The sequence below is a fragment of the Cyanistes caeruleus genome, unplaced genomic scaffold (assembly GCF_971803275.1).
Source record: "Cyanistes caeruleus unplaced genomic scaffold, bCyaCae1.hap1.1 HAP1_SCAFFOLD_65, whole genome shotgun sequence".
In the NCBI taxonomy this organism is placed as follows: Eukaryota; Metazoa; Chordata; class Aves; order Passeriformes; family Paridae; genus Cyanistes; species Cyanistes caeruleus.
This window is the reverse complement of record NW_028255884.1, coordinates 3,132,242-3,150,887: the sequence shown is the minus strand read 5'-3', so window position 1 is coordinate 3,150,887 and position 18,646 is coordinate 3,132,242. Positions and strand designations below refer to the sequence as shown.

The window sequence follows — 18,646 nt, the reverse complement described above, 5'->3', positions numbered from 1 at the left end:
AATACCCATCAGAAGCCCCAGAGTGCAGAGTGCAAACTGCAGCAACCACTTGCTGGATCATTTTGGCTGTGCTGCACACATCTGCAGACTGTCTGTCCCCCTGCCAGGACAGAAGGACACCCGTCAGGGGCTGGGCTGGCTGCTGAGAATGCCTCGGGCAGGAGGATCCTCAGGCAATGAGCAGGTGCCCAGAGCCGCTCTGACACTGAGGCCTCTGTGCCCCACAGCAACGGGAACACCACAAGGACACGGCAACGTTCCTGTGACATCACAGCAGCAGCTCCCCCAAAAACTGCCTGGAAGGTTCTCCTGGGTCACCAAGGAGCACAAAGGATCCTCAGAGGGCACAACCTATTGCTCAAGGGATGCAAGAGGAGCTCAGAAAATGCAGCAAATGAGGACACCCCACAGCCCAGCCTGAACAGTGAGAAGGAACAAAGATGTGAGCAAAAAAAGGAAATTCAACTTTTGGTCACTGATGCTTCTGACTAAAACCAGCAAGTTTTGTTTCCTCTGGGACCTTTGTTCTAGTTCTAGAAACAAGCAAGGTTCTCTGCTGTCAATGTACAGAAAGCAGGAACTTGGGGGAAAGAAGGCTGAGAGTGCCAAGCCTTGTGTGACTCCTTGGACATCTTGTGGCTGAGGGTGTCCAAGGCAATGGACTCACAAGCGGGGTCCCTGCCCTCCCCACTGACAGCTGCCATCTCTCCTTCAGCCCCACACGTGTCTCCAACAACCTCCTGTCAAGGGCCTCCATCCACACATTCCATCACCAGCCACAGATCCTCATCCACGAGGTCACCCAGCATCCCTGAGGCCACAGCAGGGAGTGCTCCTGGCATCTGGTAGAGCACTGTGGCTTTCCTGGGATCCTTCTGGTGCCTGTGGCTGAGAGGAGTGGGGTGGATGGAACCAGGACGGGTCACAGATCAGCAGCCCCACTGCAAGCAGTGCTTTCTCCTGCTGTGTGGGGACCGTGGGGTGACTGATATTGGGACTCCTCTGGCTTTGGTCCTGCAGAGCACACAGTGGCTCAGACACTGGGCTGAGGGAAGGGGTGCCATGGAAACCCAGCACAGGCATTTCTCTTTGGAGAGGGGGTTCTGCAGGGAGAAGGGAGAAGAAGAGACCTTCCTGTCTGCTGAGATTCCCCCTCCTCTTTCAGCAGCCATTCCACAATCCATCAGTACCAGAGTTCATAGGATCACTTCCATGCCAGGGAGCACAAGGCACTCAAAACTGAACCCTGCCAGAGCCCAGCCCTGCCTGCCCATTTGGAGAGTGTGGGGGAATGGAATTTCAGCAGGAGCTGACCCACAATGATACTTTGCCACTGGTGGGTTTCTCACAGCCTTAGAAGGAGTTTGAGATCTCTGTCCCCAACACCCGCTCACCCTTCAAGTGCACACACGAGCCTGGGGGCAATTCAGGTTCCCTGGAGTGGTGGCTGCTTCCCTTGGAAACAGGAGCTGTTGTCTTTTCCAGTGTGCTTAACTCCCTTCTACCTATTAGAAAGTGGGTGAGTAAAGGAAATGACCCTGGAGAAAGGGGACCAGAGCCTTTGAAAAGGATGAAACATGTCTGAATTGCAAATAAAATCTCTTTCATTTATTTCTTTAGTACTAATCTATTACTAGAAACAAAAACTTGTTTCTGAGGTGATTATTAGGATTCGGGGCTTTATTTCTTTTTCTTGTTGTTATTGATATTTATTAGTATTACTTTTCATTGTTAAGACTTTTAAATCTTAGACATTAATAACAATGACTGGATGTCACTCATTGGGAAACTTCCCTTGCTTTTCTCACTGGGATTAAACTCTACAATCAACTCCAAGTTGCCAGTGGATTCAAAAGACAGGAAATCTTTTTAATGGTGGGTTTAGTGTGGTTTGGAGCTGGGGAAATGCCTCATCCTTTCCCAGAGGGGCCCCAAGCCCACTCTGCTGCCACATCTGCACTCATGGCCCCTCACGGCTGCTCTGCCCTGGGGACATGGTGGGACCCCTCCTGCCAGGGCTGAGGCCCCTCATGGCCCCTCACAGCCCCTCATGGCCCCATAGAACCTCTCATGGCCCCATAGAACATCTCTTGGCCCCTCACAGCCCCTCATGGCCCCTCACTACCCCTCATGGCCCCACAGAACCTCTCATGGCCTCATAGAACCTCTCACAGCCCCTCATGTCCCTTCATGGCCCCTCATTTCCCCTCACAGCCCCTCATGGCCCCACAGAACCTCTCATGGCCCCATAGAACATCTCTTGGCCCCTCACAGCTCCTCATGGCCCCTCACTACCCCTCATGGCCCCATAGAACCTCTCATGGCCCCACAGAACCTCTCATAGCCTCATAGAACCCTTCATGGCCCCTCATTTCCCCTCACAGCCCCTCATGGCCCCATAGAACCTCTCATGGCCCCATAGAACCTCTCATTTCCCCTCACAGCCCCTCATGGCCCCATAGAACCTCTCATGGCCCCATAGAACCTCTCATTTCCCCTCACGGCCCCTCACAGCCCCAGGGGCTCCTCCCAAAGGAGAAGGGGTCGGGCCCTGCTCTTTCTCCTTTTATTTCGGTCCCTTCACAGCGCCGAGTAAAGAAAGGCTGAATGGAGCCTTTCCCCAGCGTTTCCCTCGGGGTTCATTGCGGGCTGAAGCTCTGTGCTGGCGCTGGCCCCAGCACCAACATCCCTGCAGCCCCCAAGGCCTTTGCTGTCCCCCCATGTCCATTCCCTGTCCCCGAGTCCCGCCCGGCTCTGGCAGCAGCAGCAGCCGCAGCGCAGCGGGCGCAGGCCCGGCCCGGCCGGGGCTCCCGGCCAGGAGCAGCAGCAGCGCCGGCCCTTCCCACCTGCTCCTGCCTCGGCTTCCCAGGGCTTTTGCCAGGGCAATGCTGGACTACAGCAACAATCCCCCACAAACAGCCCTGATTCCTCAGGGCCCGCCTCTGCTGCCCTCAGCCAGCCCTCAGAGGAAGAAAGGATCGGGATCCAGCGCTGTTTTCAGCCCTGTTTTACTCACCCTGAGGTGACAGCAGGAGGCTGTTGGTGCCTTGGCCTTGGCAATTGTAGATCCCGGCTGCTCTTGCCCCTCTTCTGCTTGCCACTTGAATTTTAGCAGTACAGCTGCAATTGCCTCTTTCAATCAGTGCTACCCACTGTGCTTTTGTCACGGGGAACTCAGGATTTTTGTTTCAGGCATCATGATCAGTACAGATCAAAATGCTCCCAAGTCCCTCAGCACTAAGTCGAGGGGAATTAAAGCCACACAGGTCACATTTGCAGTGCTCAAACACAGCCCTGTTGCTGCTGCTGCTGCTGAAATAGAATCAGCTGACAGAGGCCATCACAGAAATTGCCTCTGCAGTGGCAAATCAAATGAAAAAATCCACCAGGAGAAAGAAAAACCAGAACTTCCCAACTCGCTTCATTGTTTCTTCTGAGCAGCAGAAGAAAAAGGAACAGGGCACCTTTCAGGCAGCTCCACAAGCTCAGGGTTCTCATTTCCTGGGGAATCTGAGATGCAATTTGCCTTGTTAAAAGGATAAAAGCAAAGGGAATGAATTGGGAATTATTAGGAAAAAATGACCCTTCTTACACACAAAGTTCACCAAGTCATTCCCTGCATTTCTCCTTTTCACATTCTTTCTCTCATCCACTGAGAGCTCCAGCTTATCATGTTCTGCTGCCTATCATCACCTGATTGTGCTCTTGATTTCTCCCACTGCAAGAGATGTAGAATCATCTCAACTGAACACAGAAACAAACTCCCTCTGTCAGCCCATCTTCATGTTCCAGATCACTTTCCAGATGTCCATGGGGCTGTTGGAATGATGAGCTCTCCACTGCTGGCTGCAGGCTCTGGAGATTCTTTCTCCACATTCAGCCAGGCTTGTATTCCCCAACAATTCCTGGTAGCCCATCATGTTTTCTTTGGGTAGAAGAGGAACAATGAAAACCTCACCAATGGCACAACTCCCCAGTGCACAAGGAAAAGAAAGAACAAGTTGTCAAGTTCTTCAAACATTTGTCCTGCTTTGCTGCAAGAGTTGTGCTGCACTCACAGTGTGGGAAGCCAAGAGAAGCTGCAGCTGGGGGCACATCTTGTGACAGGAGCTGCGCCTTGTTCTCCAGGACAGGTTTTTGGGAAGAACAGACGGGACTGGGGAGAAGATTCTGGGAAAATTGAAACGGCTTTTTTAAGAAATGAAAATAAAATCCAAAGAAACAACCAATATGTTTTTCTCTATTTTTCTCTATTTTTTTTTTCTCTATTCTCTATTTTTATGTTCCCCTTTTCCATCTTGCGCTGTTTCTCCATCCCATTCATTCCAAATGGATCTCACCTCTAAGATCTGAGACTTGGCAAGTTTTAGACCCTGTAAAATACCCTGAGCTATAGCCAGTTTGCCTTGCCCTGTTTTCCTTGGAAAGCAGTGCTGGAGACACAAGTGCAGTGCTTGGCTCAGGTACAAATTCTGCATTCAGGGAATGTGCTCAGACGGTGTCTGACCCTCAGCAGGGACAAGGCACAGCAGCAGCCAAGGGCATTGCTGTGCCCCTGTGCAGGAGTCCAGACTCTGGCTCTTGGCTCAGCAGGGCAAAGTTGCCGTGTTTGGCCAGGCTCAGGGGCTGCCCGGGGAGCGCGGGGCTCGGGGCGGGGCCGAGCGGGCAACGGACAAACGGACACGGGGACAAACGGCCCCGGTGCTTCAGTTGCAGCAGCAGCGGCGGCAGCGGCAGCGAAAGCAGCGGCGGCAGCAGCGAAAGCAGCGGCGGCAGCAGCGAAAGCAGAGAATTAATCCATTTCTGTGTCTCCTCTCCCTCTCCCACTGTCCCGCATCCTCTCCTGATCTCCCTTTTCCTGTGTCCCCTTCTTTTCCAGTTTCCCTCTCCCCCTGCCCACCCGGGCCATGCCCCCAGCCCGCCCCCGGCCCCGGGCGGGGCTGCCCCGGCCCCGGCCCCGTTCCCGTCCCCGGCCGTCCCTCCGCGGTCTCGCCTCCGCCCAGCTCTGGCTGTGCTGGCGCTGGCGCTGCTGGGCGGGCATCAGTGCCAGGGGCTGGGGCGGCATCGCTGCCCTTTGGCTCCGCCTGGCCCGACCCCGACCCCGACTCCGACCCCGGCCCCGGCCCCGGCCCCGGCCCCGGCCCCGGCCCCGGCCCCGGCCCCGGCCCCGGCTCCTCCCGGGGCCCGCGGAGGACACAGGCGGTGCGGCCGCTGCCGCCGCCTCCGCTGCGGCTTCCCCGGCCCGAGCTCCGCCGCTGTCGCGTTCCAATGAGGGAACGCCTGCGGGTGCCCGGCCCGGGGAGCTCGGGGAGCGCTCGGGGGCCGTTCCTGGCCCCGGGCCGAGCACTGACGGCCGCGTCTCTTCCCCAGGGAAGGCGCAGCAGGCCCTGCAGCAGCGCTACCGAGTGGGGTCACTGCTGGGGCGCGGCGGCTTTGGCAGAGTTTTTGCGGCCACTCGGCTCTCGGACGGACTCCCGGTGAGCAGAGGGGCCGGCGGCGGGCGGAGGAGGAGGAGGGGGCGGAGGAGGAGGATGGGGCTGGACACGGTGGGCGGTGAGCTGAATCCGCTGTTCCCTTTGGCTTGCAGGTGGCCATCAAAAAGGTGCCACGGAACCGCGTCCGGCACTGGGGCGAGCTGGTGAGTGAGCGGGGCCAGCGGCAGAAGCCGGGCCGTGCCGGGCGGGGATGAGCCGGGGCCCGGCAGGGTGGGAGCCGCCAGGACACCTGGAGGGAGAGCGGGCGTGGGGCCAGCGGAGGGCACAGAGCATCCCGGGCTGGCTGAGGGCTTCCCGAGCCCTGGCACGGCCTCAGCCCCACTGACGGCACCGTGCTCCTCCCGCAGCCCGACGGCACCAGCGCACCCCTGGAGATAGTGCTGCTGGACAAGGTGTCCACAGGCTTCCCCGGTGTGGTGCAGCTGCTGGAATGGTTTGAGCTCCCCAACACCATCGTGATGGTGCTGGAGCGCCCGGAGCGCTGTCAGGACCTGCGACGTTTCATTCGGGCACGGAGGTTCCTGTCCGAGGAAGAGGCGCGGGGGCTGTTCCAGCAGGTGCTGGCGGCCGTGCGGCACTGCACCAGCTGCGGGGTCCTGCACCGAGATATCAAACCTGAGAACGTCTTGGTAGACCTGGACACCGGCCAGGCAAAACTGATTGACTTCGGCTGTGGCACCTACCTGCAGGACACAGCCTACACTCAATTTGCAGGTGAGCCCACACAGGGGTGGTGATCCTGGTCCTGGCATCTCCTGGCCCAACCTGGGTGTGGCAGCAGGGATTCTCCCAGGACTGGGGCTGGGGCTGGGGCAGCCAGCCTGACAAAATCCCCCGTGGGTGGGGATAGCAGAGAGGGGGAGGCAGAACCTGTGCACCTGCTGGTTTGGTGTGCAGGTGAGAATGGGCTTGGACTGCTCTGCTCACCTGGTTTGCCTTGGTTCAAGATATTTTTTGGGCAATGCCAGCAGGGAGGATGTGGGTGTGGTTTTTCCCCAGCACTGAGTGGGTATTTCCCTTTGTGTGTCATGGTCGGGCCTTGTCAGGGTTTCTGCTGCCCTCTTCCAGCACCAATGGCTTCTTTTCCAACCCCAAGTTTGTACCCAAGTCCCAGGTGCTGGGAGAGGGCAGCAGGTCACCCCATGGGCCACTGGGGCAGCCCCCACATGCCCAGGGATGCTGGGGCCAGGCTCTGGGAGCAGCAGCATCCCCCTGATGAGCTCCATCCGTATTCCATAGGAACACCGTCATACAGCCCCCCGGAATGGAACGACTTCGGCTGGTACCATGGCGAGGCAGCGACCGTCTGGTCCCTGGGCATCCTGCTGCACGAGATGGTCTGCGGGGAGCACCCTTTCAGGAGGGGCAGGAACATCAGATGGGGCCAGCTCCCGCTGCCACAACGGCTCTCCCAAGGTGGATCCTCATCTCTGGGCACGGGGGGAACACCAGTGTTGGGAGACAGCAGCGGGCTCGTGAGCATCCCGCTCTGGCAGCTGCTGAGGAGGTGGCACATGTCCTGCTCTCCTGCTCTCCTCCAAAACAAAGAATTGATGGGAAAGTTTAGGCCCAGCTCTGAGCACATCCAGCGTGGCCTGGGCACGGGAATAGTGGGGCAAAGCCGACAGGAGCCTTCTCCAACTGACCAGTGGTTTGTGGTTTCTCTCCCCAGATTGCCAAATTCTGATCAGGTGGTGTTTATCCCTGAACTCCTTGGACAGGCCCTCATTAGAAGACCTGTCCTGTGATCCCTGGATGCAGGATATTCATCAGCCCTAGAAGAAGGGAGAGAGCCACGGGCACAGTGATGCAGGGACCTGGTAAGTTACAGCTCCACACATGCCCTGGCAATCAGCAGCAAAGAAACCCAGACTTTTTTGTCCTGCCTGTGTCACTGCACTGGGGTCATCGAATGGGAACACACAGCCCTTGTGCTGGAGCTGAGCTGCTCTGCCCAGCACTGGTGGGCACCATCTGAGCTGGTTTTGCCTGTCCTGCTTCACTGACAGCCGGGCCCTGGGCAGAACCCTGACAGCCTGGTGTCACCCCAGGGAAGAAGGAGCCCCTGGAGAAGCTGTACCAGGTGGGGCTGCTGCTGCTGCTGCTGGAGACATGGAGGACAGCAGCAAGGATGACAACCTCTTCCTGCACCTGGCCAGCGGGAGCTGGCGATGATGGACTTTGATTCTGGCACCTTCTTCAAAGCCAGGCTCCACAGGGAATTTTCAGGTAAGTCCAGACCCAGGGGGATGCTCCCAGATTTGTGCATTGGCCAGGAACCAAAGGTTTCCCTTTCACTGGGGCAGATGCAGCTGATTCCTCAGTGGCTGCCCAGCTGGTTTTTGGCAGGGCTGGGGACGTGGGCTGGGGTGGTGACGAAATGGGAGTGGGATCCTGGCCCTGCCAACAGCCCCCAGCACCTGGGGCTGGGGCAGCCAGCCCGACACAAACAAACCCCCATGGCAGGAGCACAGGTGGGACTCCAGAACCTGAGCACGGCTGCTTTGCTGTGCAGGCAAGGAAGGGCTTGGGCTGCTCCACTCCCCTGCTTTGCTTTGGGATCACCGTGATTTTGGGGGACAGTGCAGGGGGAAAGGGAGAAAGCATGGGCTTCCCTCACCCATGGGTGGGTTTTTTCCCAGAATGTAGGGGTTGGGCCTTCCTCAAGCTCCTGACAGACATAAGATTTTTTACCATTTTTCGTTTCCCCTTTTTGTCTGTAACCTATTTTCATTAATTTGTTGTTTGTTTTTCTAAAGGAAGCGTTCTAGGTGGGATCCAGTCTGGATCAGGAAGTGCTTGGGACCAGCTGTGGCGTGGATGGGCCGTGCCCTTGGAGAAGACTGAGGACATCGTTTGGGACCAGCTTTTCTTCTGGCAGCAGATGGTGTGAGGTGGGTCCTCATCTCCTTGGCATGGCTGGGACAAGAGCTTTTGGGAGATGGCAGCGGGCACAGGAGCATCCCGCTCTGGGCAGCTGCTGAGGGGCTGGATCTGCCGTGGCTGGCTGCAGGCTGGGCACATGTCCTGCCCTCCTGCTCTGCTCCCCAAGGCAGCAGTGATGGGCAGCTTTGGGCCCAGCTCTGAGCACGGCCAGCATGGCCTGGGCACCGCGGCTGGCTGGGACAAGGGGACAGGAGCCTTCAGCTGACGGGCGGTTTCTGCTTTCTCTCCTTGCAGCCGGGCTCTGCGGATGCTGAGGCTGCTCTGGGCTCTGCCAGGGCTCTGCTGGGCTCAGCACCGGGCCGGGATCAGCCAAAGAAGAAACGCTGTGACCTGCAGCAGAGACTTGAGCATTTTGGCAATGCAGCTCAAGTCTGCAGAGTGTCCACCTCCAAGGGAAAACATGACACCCCCCAAAAATTAAACTTGTTCCATTACTTCTGAAATGAAATCCATCTGGGATGACCCCAAATGACATTTTTGATCTTGCTCAAGCTGTAGCTCAGCTCTTCTCTGAACAGTTCTCTCCCCCACCTGCCTTTTACTTCACAACTGCTCCCTCCTTTCCCCCAGTGAGTTCCCAGCCCATCACAGTCTCCATCACACTGCAGCCTTCCTTGATGCCCCTCACCACGAGGAAGGCCAAGCCCCATTCTCTGGGACTCATCCTGTCAGTGGCTGAAGAGCAGCAATGTCTGTCTGTGCCAGGGGCTCTTGGATGTCTCTGTATCCATGGACAGAAGGGTCTGTCTGTGCCAGGGGCTCTTGGATGTCTCTGTATCCATGGACAGAAGCTCTGTCCTTGCAAAGATTTCCATAATATCTTTGTACCCATGAGTATGGAATGAACACAGAGAGTGAAAGTGTCAGTCACGTTGTTTGCACACTCCTTCCTTTCCATACAAGACACATCCATTCACACCCCCACATACAGATATATTAAAAGGATAGGGATGGATAGAGATTTCCCACAGAGCTCTAACTTTGGCAGAACTCACCTTGTAAGCCATGGCCAGGGCATTTTTTCCCCAGCTCTGTGTCAGTAGGTGTCCAAGAGCTGAAGGGAACAGCATTTAGAAGCAGTTTCAGGATTTCTAGGCAGGAAAGGGAGCTGACAACCATCCACATAACTCACCATATTCGTCAGGATGGGCTGCTGGTTCTTTAGGAATATGGCACAATGGAGACACAAGACTTGGGATAATCCCAGCTCTCTGTGGATCTGTGCAAAGGTGGAGCAGCAGAAACACCTTGTGTCTTCTTTGGGGACACAAGGTCCAAGGAGCTGGGGTGGCAGAGCGTGACCTGGGCTGGTGGCAGGTGAAGTCCCATTTCATGACATCCCGGAGTGGCACAGGACAAAGCTCCAAGCAGCCACAGCCCCACTGAGGAAGTCCTTGGAGTGCTGCACATCCCATAGGAAAAGCTGCATTCACTCAGTCCATTGGCATTTATCACTTCCATTTGCAACACTTTAGGTCCAAGTTTCAAACTGCAAAATTTTGACACTCAAGACACAGTCATGAAGAACATGTATTTCAATTTCCTATTCCTTTAACTGCAGTGTAAAATATCTCGATATTGGAAATCATCCATCAAATCTGTCAAGGAAGGCAGCTAATGGATCCTTTCCACTAGCACGTGTACAAACTAAGGAACTAAAATCAAGGCTGAGTTCTCTTTTTCAAAAGATCAGTTACCTCTTTCTTACTCTAGTGTTATAGAAGATTATTCACTACACATTTGGGGGTAATTTTTATCTTTTTTTGTTTGTTTGTTTGTTTGTTTGTTTACAGAAAACATGTCCTAGAAAAGGCACGTCCTTTGCTCCTGGTTCCCGTGTGGAGCAGCTCCCTTCCCGCTGGCTGAGCTGCTCAGGCAGAGCCCGGCAGCTCCTGGCCCTGCAGGGCTGAGGCTTTTCCCCGTTGCTGGGCACAGACTGATGGAGCAGCACTGCTGAACACGGGCACACGCAGAGGGAGCAGAGCAGCTGCCTTTGCCCACCTGAAGCTCCAAGGCCAAACTCTGAGCAGGCACGGCTGCAAGAGACTCACAGGCTCCCTGTTGGCTCTGCTGCCCCACTTGTGCCCGGCCCAGCTCTGCGGGAGGCAGAGGGAGAACAAGGGGCAGCTCCCTCCCAGCCCCAGCCCAGGGACCCCTCCAGCCCCGGGCCTTGGGCCACTGTCAGCACCCGCTGCTCCAGCCACGGCTTCTGCTGGCACTGACAGCAACAACCAAACTGGGGCTGGTCCCCAGGGAGCAGCAGCAGTGCCTGCATCTGATCCCTCAGCCTGGGGCAGCCCCCTGGGGGAACAGAGGGCACAGCAAGAGGGACAAAACCAGGCAGGGGCAGAGACTGGGAAGAGCCAGAGCTGGGAGCAGCAACAGCTGCTTCATTGCACTCCTGGAGAAAGCTCTTGGCTGGCTCAAAGCACTGAAAGGTGTGAAAGGCAGAGAGGAGGCCACACCAAACAATGCTCCTGTTTTCACACCCTCCTGTAGTAAATGGAAATGATTTGTGTTAACTAAATTATAACTATTTGGAAAGTTATTATTAGAAGCAATCAAGGGAATTGGTGTTACAAGGCAGATGTACCCCTCTACAGATGTTACATGTTAAAATTAAGGTACAGGATGTAGTTTTGAGATAAGAAATGCCCTAAGACAAAATCAACCTTGAGATGGATAAAGTTGGAATGACTTTAGGCATTGGGCCTGAAAATTATAAAATATAAGATTAATTAGTAGAGCACAATGCTTACTCACATAACACAACGCTTAGTATGCACACACAGCCTGTGAGGTTATCCAGAGGACAACGAGGATGAGTGTAAGCCTTCATCCAAAAGACCACCAAAAGAAGACTGAAGACCCCCGAGCAACAAGTGAAGCATGCACCATGAAGAACAGTGATGTAAAATTAAAGAATTAGAAATTGGAGGAGACTTACTGGAAACATGAATGAATGTGTATAAGCATACAGTATATAAGTTTAGTCTGAATTGCTTTGTTTTGTACGTGAGGTGGGGTGAGAAGCCCTCTCTGTAATCCAGTCAGTTTTGCTTATGCTTTAATCATATTTACTGGCAAGCTATATTCATATATATATTCATACAAATATATACATATGTGTATATATATATATATGAATATATTCACTAAATTGTACTCTTTTACTAAATTGTATTCCTTCTATATCAAATTGCTATTTAATCCACTAAATTATATTCTTTTATTAAATTGTTTTCTTCTATTCAATTCACTAAATGGTATCAATTTTTTCTTGTTATTAAACTGCTGTTAACCCAATAGCCCTAGCTGTCCAAATTTCAATTTCATTTATGACATTGCCCTTGGGTGAGTTACAGCCACAGCGAGAGGGAGGAGGAGATGATCCCACCCATGGCTGCTGCTGGCTCCAGACATTTGCTGAGATAAAGCTGAGCCAGAGCTTCAGCATCTCCCCCAAAATCACAGAATCACAGAATGCCTTGGCTTGGAAGAGACCTTAAAGTTCATCTCGTTCCACCCCCTGCCATGGCAGGGACACCTTCCACTGTCCCAGGCTGCTCCAAGCCCCTTCCAACCTGGCCTTGGACACTTCCAGGGATCCAGGGGCAGCCACAGCTTCTCTGGGCAAGCTCTGATCTCTGCCCAGGTGAGCAGGGACAGGAGCCGAGGGAACGGCTGGAGCTGGGCCAGGGCAGGGCTGGGCTGGAGATGAGCAAAAGCTTCTTCCCCCCCAGGGGGCTGGGGCAGTGCCCAGGCTCCCCAGGGAATGGGCACGGCCCCGAGGCTGCCGCAGCTCCAGGATCCTTTGGCCAGCGCTGCCAGGGATGCACAGGCTGCGATTGTTGGGGTGTCTGTGCAGGGCCGGGGGCTGCACTCCATGATCCCAATGGGTCCCGGATGCCAGCTCAGCCCCTTGTGCAACTCTCACCCTTGGGCTCAGCCTTTGTGTCCCCTGGAGGCGCTGGCAGAGCTGATGGGGTGGGGCAGGAGCGGGGCAGCCCCAGCGTTCCCCTGGCAGTGCCAGCACAGCCGGGCCAGCAGCCCCAGCGTTCCCCTGGCAGTGACAGCACAGCCGGGCCAGCAGCCCCAGCGTTCCCCTGGCAGTGCCAGCACAGCCGGGCCAGCAGCCCCAGCGTTCCCCTGGCAGTGACAGCACAGCCGGGCCAGCAGCCCCAGCGTTCCCCTGGCAGTGACAGCACAGCCGGGCCAGCAGCCCCAGCGTTCCCCTGGCAGTGACAGCACAGCCGGGCCAGCAGCCCCAGCGTTCCCCTGGCAGTGACAGCACAGCCGGGCCAGCAGCCCCAGCGTTCCCCTGGCAGTGACAGCACAGCCGGGCCAGCAGCCCCAGCGTTCCCTCCCTGGAGACGCTCCAAGGGAAGCGGCCAGAGCCGCGTCCAGTCAGCGGAACTGAGCGGCCACTGAGCACCCCCGGCCTGGGCTGCTGTGGATTCCTCTGCACACAGCTCGGGGAAGGTGCCCTTGGCCACCCCCACAGTGCCACAGACAAGTGTCACACACAGTTACCCAGCTCTGCCCAGATCTGCCAGCAGGAATCAATTAAAAAAAAATAAAATTAAAACCACCAAAGAAACAAGATACAGGGGACTCCTCCCAGCAGATCCTTTCCATCCTTCAGTTGTCACACCTGCATGCACACAAGACCTGGGGCTGCAAAAAATCAGGCTTCATTGGCACATTTGCAGAAAAATCAGGTTTAGGACAGGCTATCAGCAGAACTGTTCTCAGCTGGGTGAAAAAGGCCCCTTTGGCAGCTGCAGGGCCATTGAAAATGCAGACCCTCAGCCCATGGGGGAGAAAAGGGCTCTGAATTCCCCTCCCCTGACACACAAACCCTGCTCCCAGGCTGCTCCCCACACAGGATTCTACTGGAGGACTGTGGAAGGCTGAGAGTTGGCTCTGGCTTCTCCATGTTCCATGTCTTAAAGCTGCCTGGGAGAAGAAATTTAGGGTCAACTCCACTGGCACAATCCCTCCTGGCCCAGGGCACAGCCCCAGGAAGGTCTTTGCTCCTCCCTCGGCCCTCCCTGAGGAGGCTGGCAGGGCTCGCAGGTTGATGGCATTTGTCCTTGCTGCCCCTCACATCCCACTGCCCCACAAAGAGCCCCGAGCCACCCGTGAGGGACAGGCCCTGCTGGGCCAGGCCTGGGCTCAGGGCTTGGCCTTTCTGCTTCCTCCAACCCAGCCAGGCCTGGCTCAGCATTGCAGTTCCTGTGCTGTGCCCCAAGCTCGCTCGGGCCCTGCTGGAAAGGGACCTGAGGTACCTCCATCCCCTCGGGCAGTGCATGGGAGAAAGCAACAAACTTCTCAGGAGGATGGGAACAAACTTTCAGCTGCAGACTTTAGAGAATTAGGTACTTGGGAAATCATAAAGCTGCATACAATTAGAGGAAATCACTTCACTAAGCACTGACTGAGCCAACTAGTCCAACCCGTCCAACTTCAAGCTATCCAGATTTTGAAAACTGGAAGTCAGGAGAAAAGAGAGGGACAGAGATCCACAGTCAGCCTTGGATCCAGCGCCATCTCAGCTGCTGAGAGCTCCAGGGCTGTGGCACATGTCAGTGTCACACCCGTGTCACAGCCTCACCTGCTCTGCTCCCTCTCCCAGCTGGGGTTTTTGGGGTGCCAGGGGCTTGGCAGCCACTTTGGGGCTGGAGCAGAGGCTGCAGTGGCTGGGCTGGGGCAGTGACCGCCCCACACAGGCAGAACTTGCTCTGCCCCCAGACACACCCTGGAGATGTCTGGGGCCGTTCATCATTTCTCTGCTCTCCAGCGCTGAGGCAACGCACTCTGGCTACAGCTCTGAGCTCATGCCCATGGCAACCAGCCCTGGCAATGGGGCTCCATGGAGCTGCTCTCAGGAGCCCCCAAAGAGCTGGGGAGTGCCCCAAAACCAACTCAGACACACGAGATACACCGAAATTTCTTCAGGTATGTGGAATATCCAAAACTCACTCAGTAATGGACACGCCCTCCATTCATCATCCCCAAACTTTGGCTGTCTCATTGCAGACCCCACCCCACCTCCCCAATCCCAACCCCAACATATCCGATCCCTGCTGGACATCAAGACCCCATTCCCAAGCCAAATTTCCCTCATTTCACACCTCCCAAACTCCATCTCACCCATCCTGCCCCACCCAATGCCCATCTCACCCCTACTGATCTGCATCCCACTTCACCCAATCCCCTTCCAACCCCATTCCACCTGATGCCTTCAGAAGGCTGACCTAGAACAGAGGCTGGACAGAGTTAAGAATAAAGTTTATTAAAAGGCCTTAAAGGACAGACCTTGGGCAGTACAAGAGCCTGGACAGGGCTACACCCAAGATAGACCCAAAAATGGTCAAAAAAAAACCCCAAACCAACTCATCACGTGGTCTCACAGTTTTAGAAGTTCAGGTCCATCTGCATATTTGGGTTCATTGTCCAATTACAGCTTCAGATGATGAAGTCCCATCCTTCTTTTCTCTCTTCAGTCCATCCTTGTTCATGCTTTTGGGCATGGAACTTGTAACGACTGTCCTTGGTATCAAGCTAGAAAAGGAATTGTTTTGTCTACCTGTTGTAGTTTAAGGCCTGGCGATCTGAAGATTTCGGGATGTAACGGAAAGTTAGCAAAACCCCCTCTCTGTTAGGATAGTAAAACCTTCTGTAATTAGCAAATAGCACTCAAGTGTAAGCAGATGGGAGTAACACAATGACCCTAGGTTATAAAAGGTCAAATTCTCCTGCAATAAACGCCATTGCTTTGCCATCCATCACATTGATGTCTTGTGGGTAGATTGGCCAGGGTGGCCATGGGGGGGAGGCCACGGTGCTGGCTCCTGAATTGGGGTGTTTGCCTTGCTTGGAAAACCTACACTACCTACTCTGTGAAGAGAGCTCAGTGACACCTAATGTGAAGTTCAAAACTACAAAGCTAGGCAGTGCAGAACATGAAAGATATGAAAGCTAAAATTTAAGGCAACACACCCTGAGGGGCTGCGAAATCCAGTCATTTTGGGTGGGATTGAGTAGATTTCAGTGGGACTGAGCGGTTTTGAGGTGACAGATCGAACCCTCTCGTCTCCTTGAGTGCCAAGAAATGGAGACAACTCCACCAAATAACCCCACAACCCCTGAATACTCCGAAGTATCTCCCAGATTCCCTTGAAGCATTAATAAATGTGAGGTTTTAGATGCCTTTGATGAATTTGTAGACATTTATTCCAATTTTGTCTGTTTTAAAGAGATGAAGATGAATCAAAAGATAGAACCAAACCAGAATGACCACCAGCCCAGTGTGTTGCCAACACAGATCACTGGGAACGTGGGTCATCAGGGCTCTGCCCAACGTGGGTCCTCTGGTGGGGGATGGAGCCAGGGAAGCGCACGAAGCTCTTCCTGCACTTGGGGCACTCGCAGGGCTTCCCTTACCGGTGCCTCTGTTGGTGTCGGGTCAAGTGAGATCTCCTGGAGAAGCTCTTCCCACACTGGGGACACTCGTAGGGCCTCTCCCCAGTGTGGATGCGCCGGTGCCTGATGAGGTTGGACTTTTGATTGAAGCCCTTCCTGCAGTCGGGGCAGCGGAAGGGCCTCTCATCCGTGTGAATCAGCTGGTGCAGGAGGAGATTGGAGCTGGTCTGAAACCTCTTCCCACACTCCCCACACTCATAGGGCCTCTCCCCAGTGTGGATCATCTGGTGGATGGTCAGCTGGGACCTCTGGCTGAAGGTCATCCCACACTCCCCACACTCATAGGGCCGTTCCCCAGTGTGGATCCTCTGGTGGCAGATCAGGCTGGAGCTGTGGCTGAAGCTCTTCCCACATTCCCCACACTCGTAGGGCCTCTCCCCAGTGTGGATGCGCCGGTGGGTGATGAGGGTGAAGTTTTGCTTGAAGCCCTCCCCACAGTCAGGGCAGCGGAAGGGCCTCTCATCCGTGTGAATCCGCTGGTGCAGGAGGAGACTGGAGCTGATCCAAAACCTCTTCCCACACTCAGGACACTCATAGGGCCTCTCCCCAGAGTGGATGCGCTGGTGGATGATGAGATGGGAGCTGAAGCTGAAGCCCTTCCCACATTCCCCACACTGATAGGGCCATTCCTCAGTGTGGATCATCTGGTGGCAGATCAGTTTGGTGCTCTGGCTGAAGCTCTTCCCACACTCCAAGCACTTGTAGGGCTTCTCCCCATCCTGAAGCTGCTCATGGACCACCAGCTCAGAGCCCCGGCTGGATCTCCGGCCGCCTTCCCAGCACAGGGTGGGTCTTTCCTCCTCAGAGCACCCTGGGCTGGGTTTGGAGCCCCTCCTCCTGTGGGATCTCTGGGGATTTTCCTCCCTGTTGGATTCCTGCACCGTGGAGCTGCTCAGAACGACCTTGTCCACGAGGTTCTGCTGTGGGGATTTGTCCTCCCTGGTCTCCATCCTCAGCTCCTTGTCTGGGGGAGGAAGGACAAGGAGAGGATGGGATTTGCCTCCGTGCCAGAGGGAAGGGGAAGGAGATCCCCCCAGTGCGTCCCCGGCAGGACGGCGTCGGCAGCGGGGTTGTCCTGCAGCCGGGGGCCAGGCTGGGCTGGGAGATGGAGCAGGAGAGAGGGGGAAAGGGGCACTGACTTCCTCCTCACCTGCCTGGGTGTCCTGGGGCATCTTCCTCTTCCTCACAGCAGCCTCCTTCTCCATCTGGCCAAGATTTGGGAATGGGAAATCCTGGTTTGGGGAAAAATACAATTCATGAGCACATTGGATTAGGGGGCTCCTCCTGCCCAAGTCCATCTTTAGAAATCCCAAGCTATCCATAAAAACCTCCAAAACATCAAGATTCAACCCAGAAAATGCCTCCCAGGAGTTCCCCATCTCTGGTCTCTCCCCTGTGGTGTTCAGGGGTTCCTCCCTGTCCCAGCTGCTGGGGGTCACGCTTGTATTGGGGGTCCCCTGTCTGCTCAGTCCCTGCCCTACTCAGGCTGCTGGGAGTGCCAGGAATCTGAAAAGTTCCCCCACTTCCATCTCCCCACTTAGGGATGCTGGTACCCCCCAGTGTCTCCACAAGGGGCATTTTCCACTCAGCTTTGCAGTCCTTAAGTCGCAAATATCCCCTCCCAAAAAACCTAACCCAGGGACCCCCCAGGATATCTGGGCTGAGCTCCCCCTCTCAGGGCACCTGTGGCATGGGGGGTGATGATCCCACAGGTGGGGGACTGTAAATTCAGGGAGTTCTTGACCTCTTGGTTCCTTCTCCTTTCCCTGATCCTTCTTTGTCCCTCCTCTTCCTGTTGAAGTTCATTTAAACAATTATGGTGTGTCCCAGGGGAAGAACTCACCCTTGGTTTTTTATAAGATCAGTCCCTACCTACCCTCCCTTTTCTTTTCCCTATCCCACTGGCTGTAACCCCCCTGTATCCCCTGGCCACCCTCTCCCCCAAGTTTAAGAGACAGCACCCGAGGAATCTCAGCCTCTTTCTTGCCCCGGGCGATCCACATACAATGAACCCAGGACCACGTCTCTAAAGTCTGACCCTTCTTTGTCTAAAATACCTTAGGTCCATGTTGGATATATTTTGAGACCCCTTCCCGCCCGTGTTCTGTGAAGGGCAGACACATCCCCATGGGGGAAAAGAATGAAGGGGTTTGTGGAGTATTTACAACATCTTCCTTCCTCTCGTCCCCTTCCATCCCTCCTCCTCCTCCCTAATGCCACCTCCTGCTCCTACTTCCATCCCTTCTCACTCTCCTTCTTCATCCCTCCTCTTCCATCCCTCCTCCTCCTCCCCCAGGAGCAGTGACACCCTCGGTGCCCCGTTCCCAAACCCCTCACAGCCCACGGCAGGAGCGGGGATGGAGCCGGGACAGGTCGGGATGGGCAGCGCGGGGCTCTCCGCTGCTCCCACCCGCTGGGGACGGGGGGAACCCGGCCCGGGGAAAAGGAGAGGGAAACTGGGAAAATTGGGGGCTGCAGATCCAACCTGGGGCTGGCTGGGGACCCTGGCTGGGGACTGCCAGCCCTTGGGGCTCCTCTGGGGAGATGTGGGAGGGGGGAACACAGAGAGGGCTGGGGGATCCCAGGAGTGGCAGCACTGGCAGGGACTGGTTTGTACTGGGATCATCCTGGCAGTGGCTGAGATTGCACTGGCTGTGTACTGACATCAGACTGGGATCATACTGGGATCAGACTGGCAGTGAGTAGGAGCCTCCAGG

The 18,646-nt window shown here is 55.5% G+C and overlaps 1 protein-coding gene across 1 annotated transcript in view; it reads right to left on the bottom strand.

The window, feature by feature from the left end:
* LOC147647194 (uncharacterized) overlaps positions 1–18,124 on the bottom strand; it is an 83,425-nt gene extending 65,301 nt beyond the window's left edge. The window contains exons 1-2 of the mRNA XM_086872432.1: positions 18,095–18,124; positions 15,891–16,654 (exon numbers count right to left, since the gene is read on the bottom strand). Of these exons, the coding sequence (XP_086728558.1) occupies positions 15,891–16,654; positions 18,095–18,124 (794 nt within the window). The remainder of the gene's footprint in view (positions 1–15,890; positions 16,655–18,094) is intronic.
* Positions 18,125–18,646: the final 522 nt, after the last annotated feature.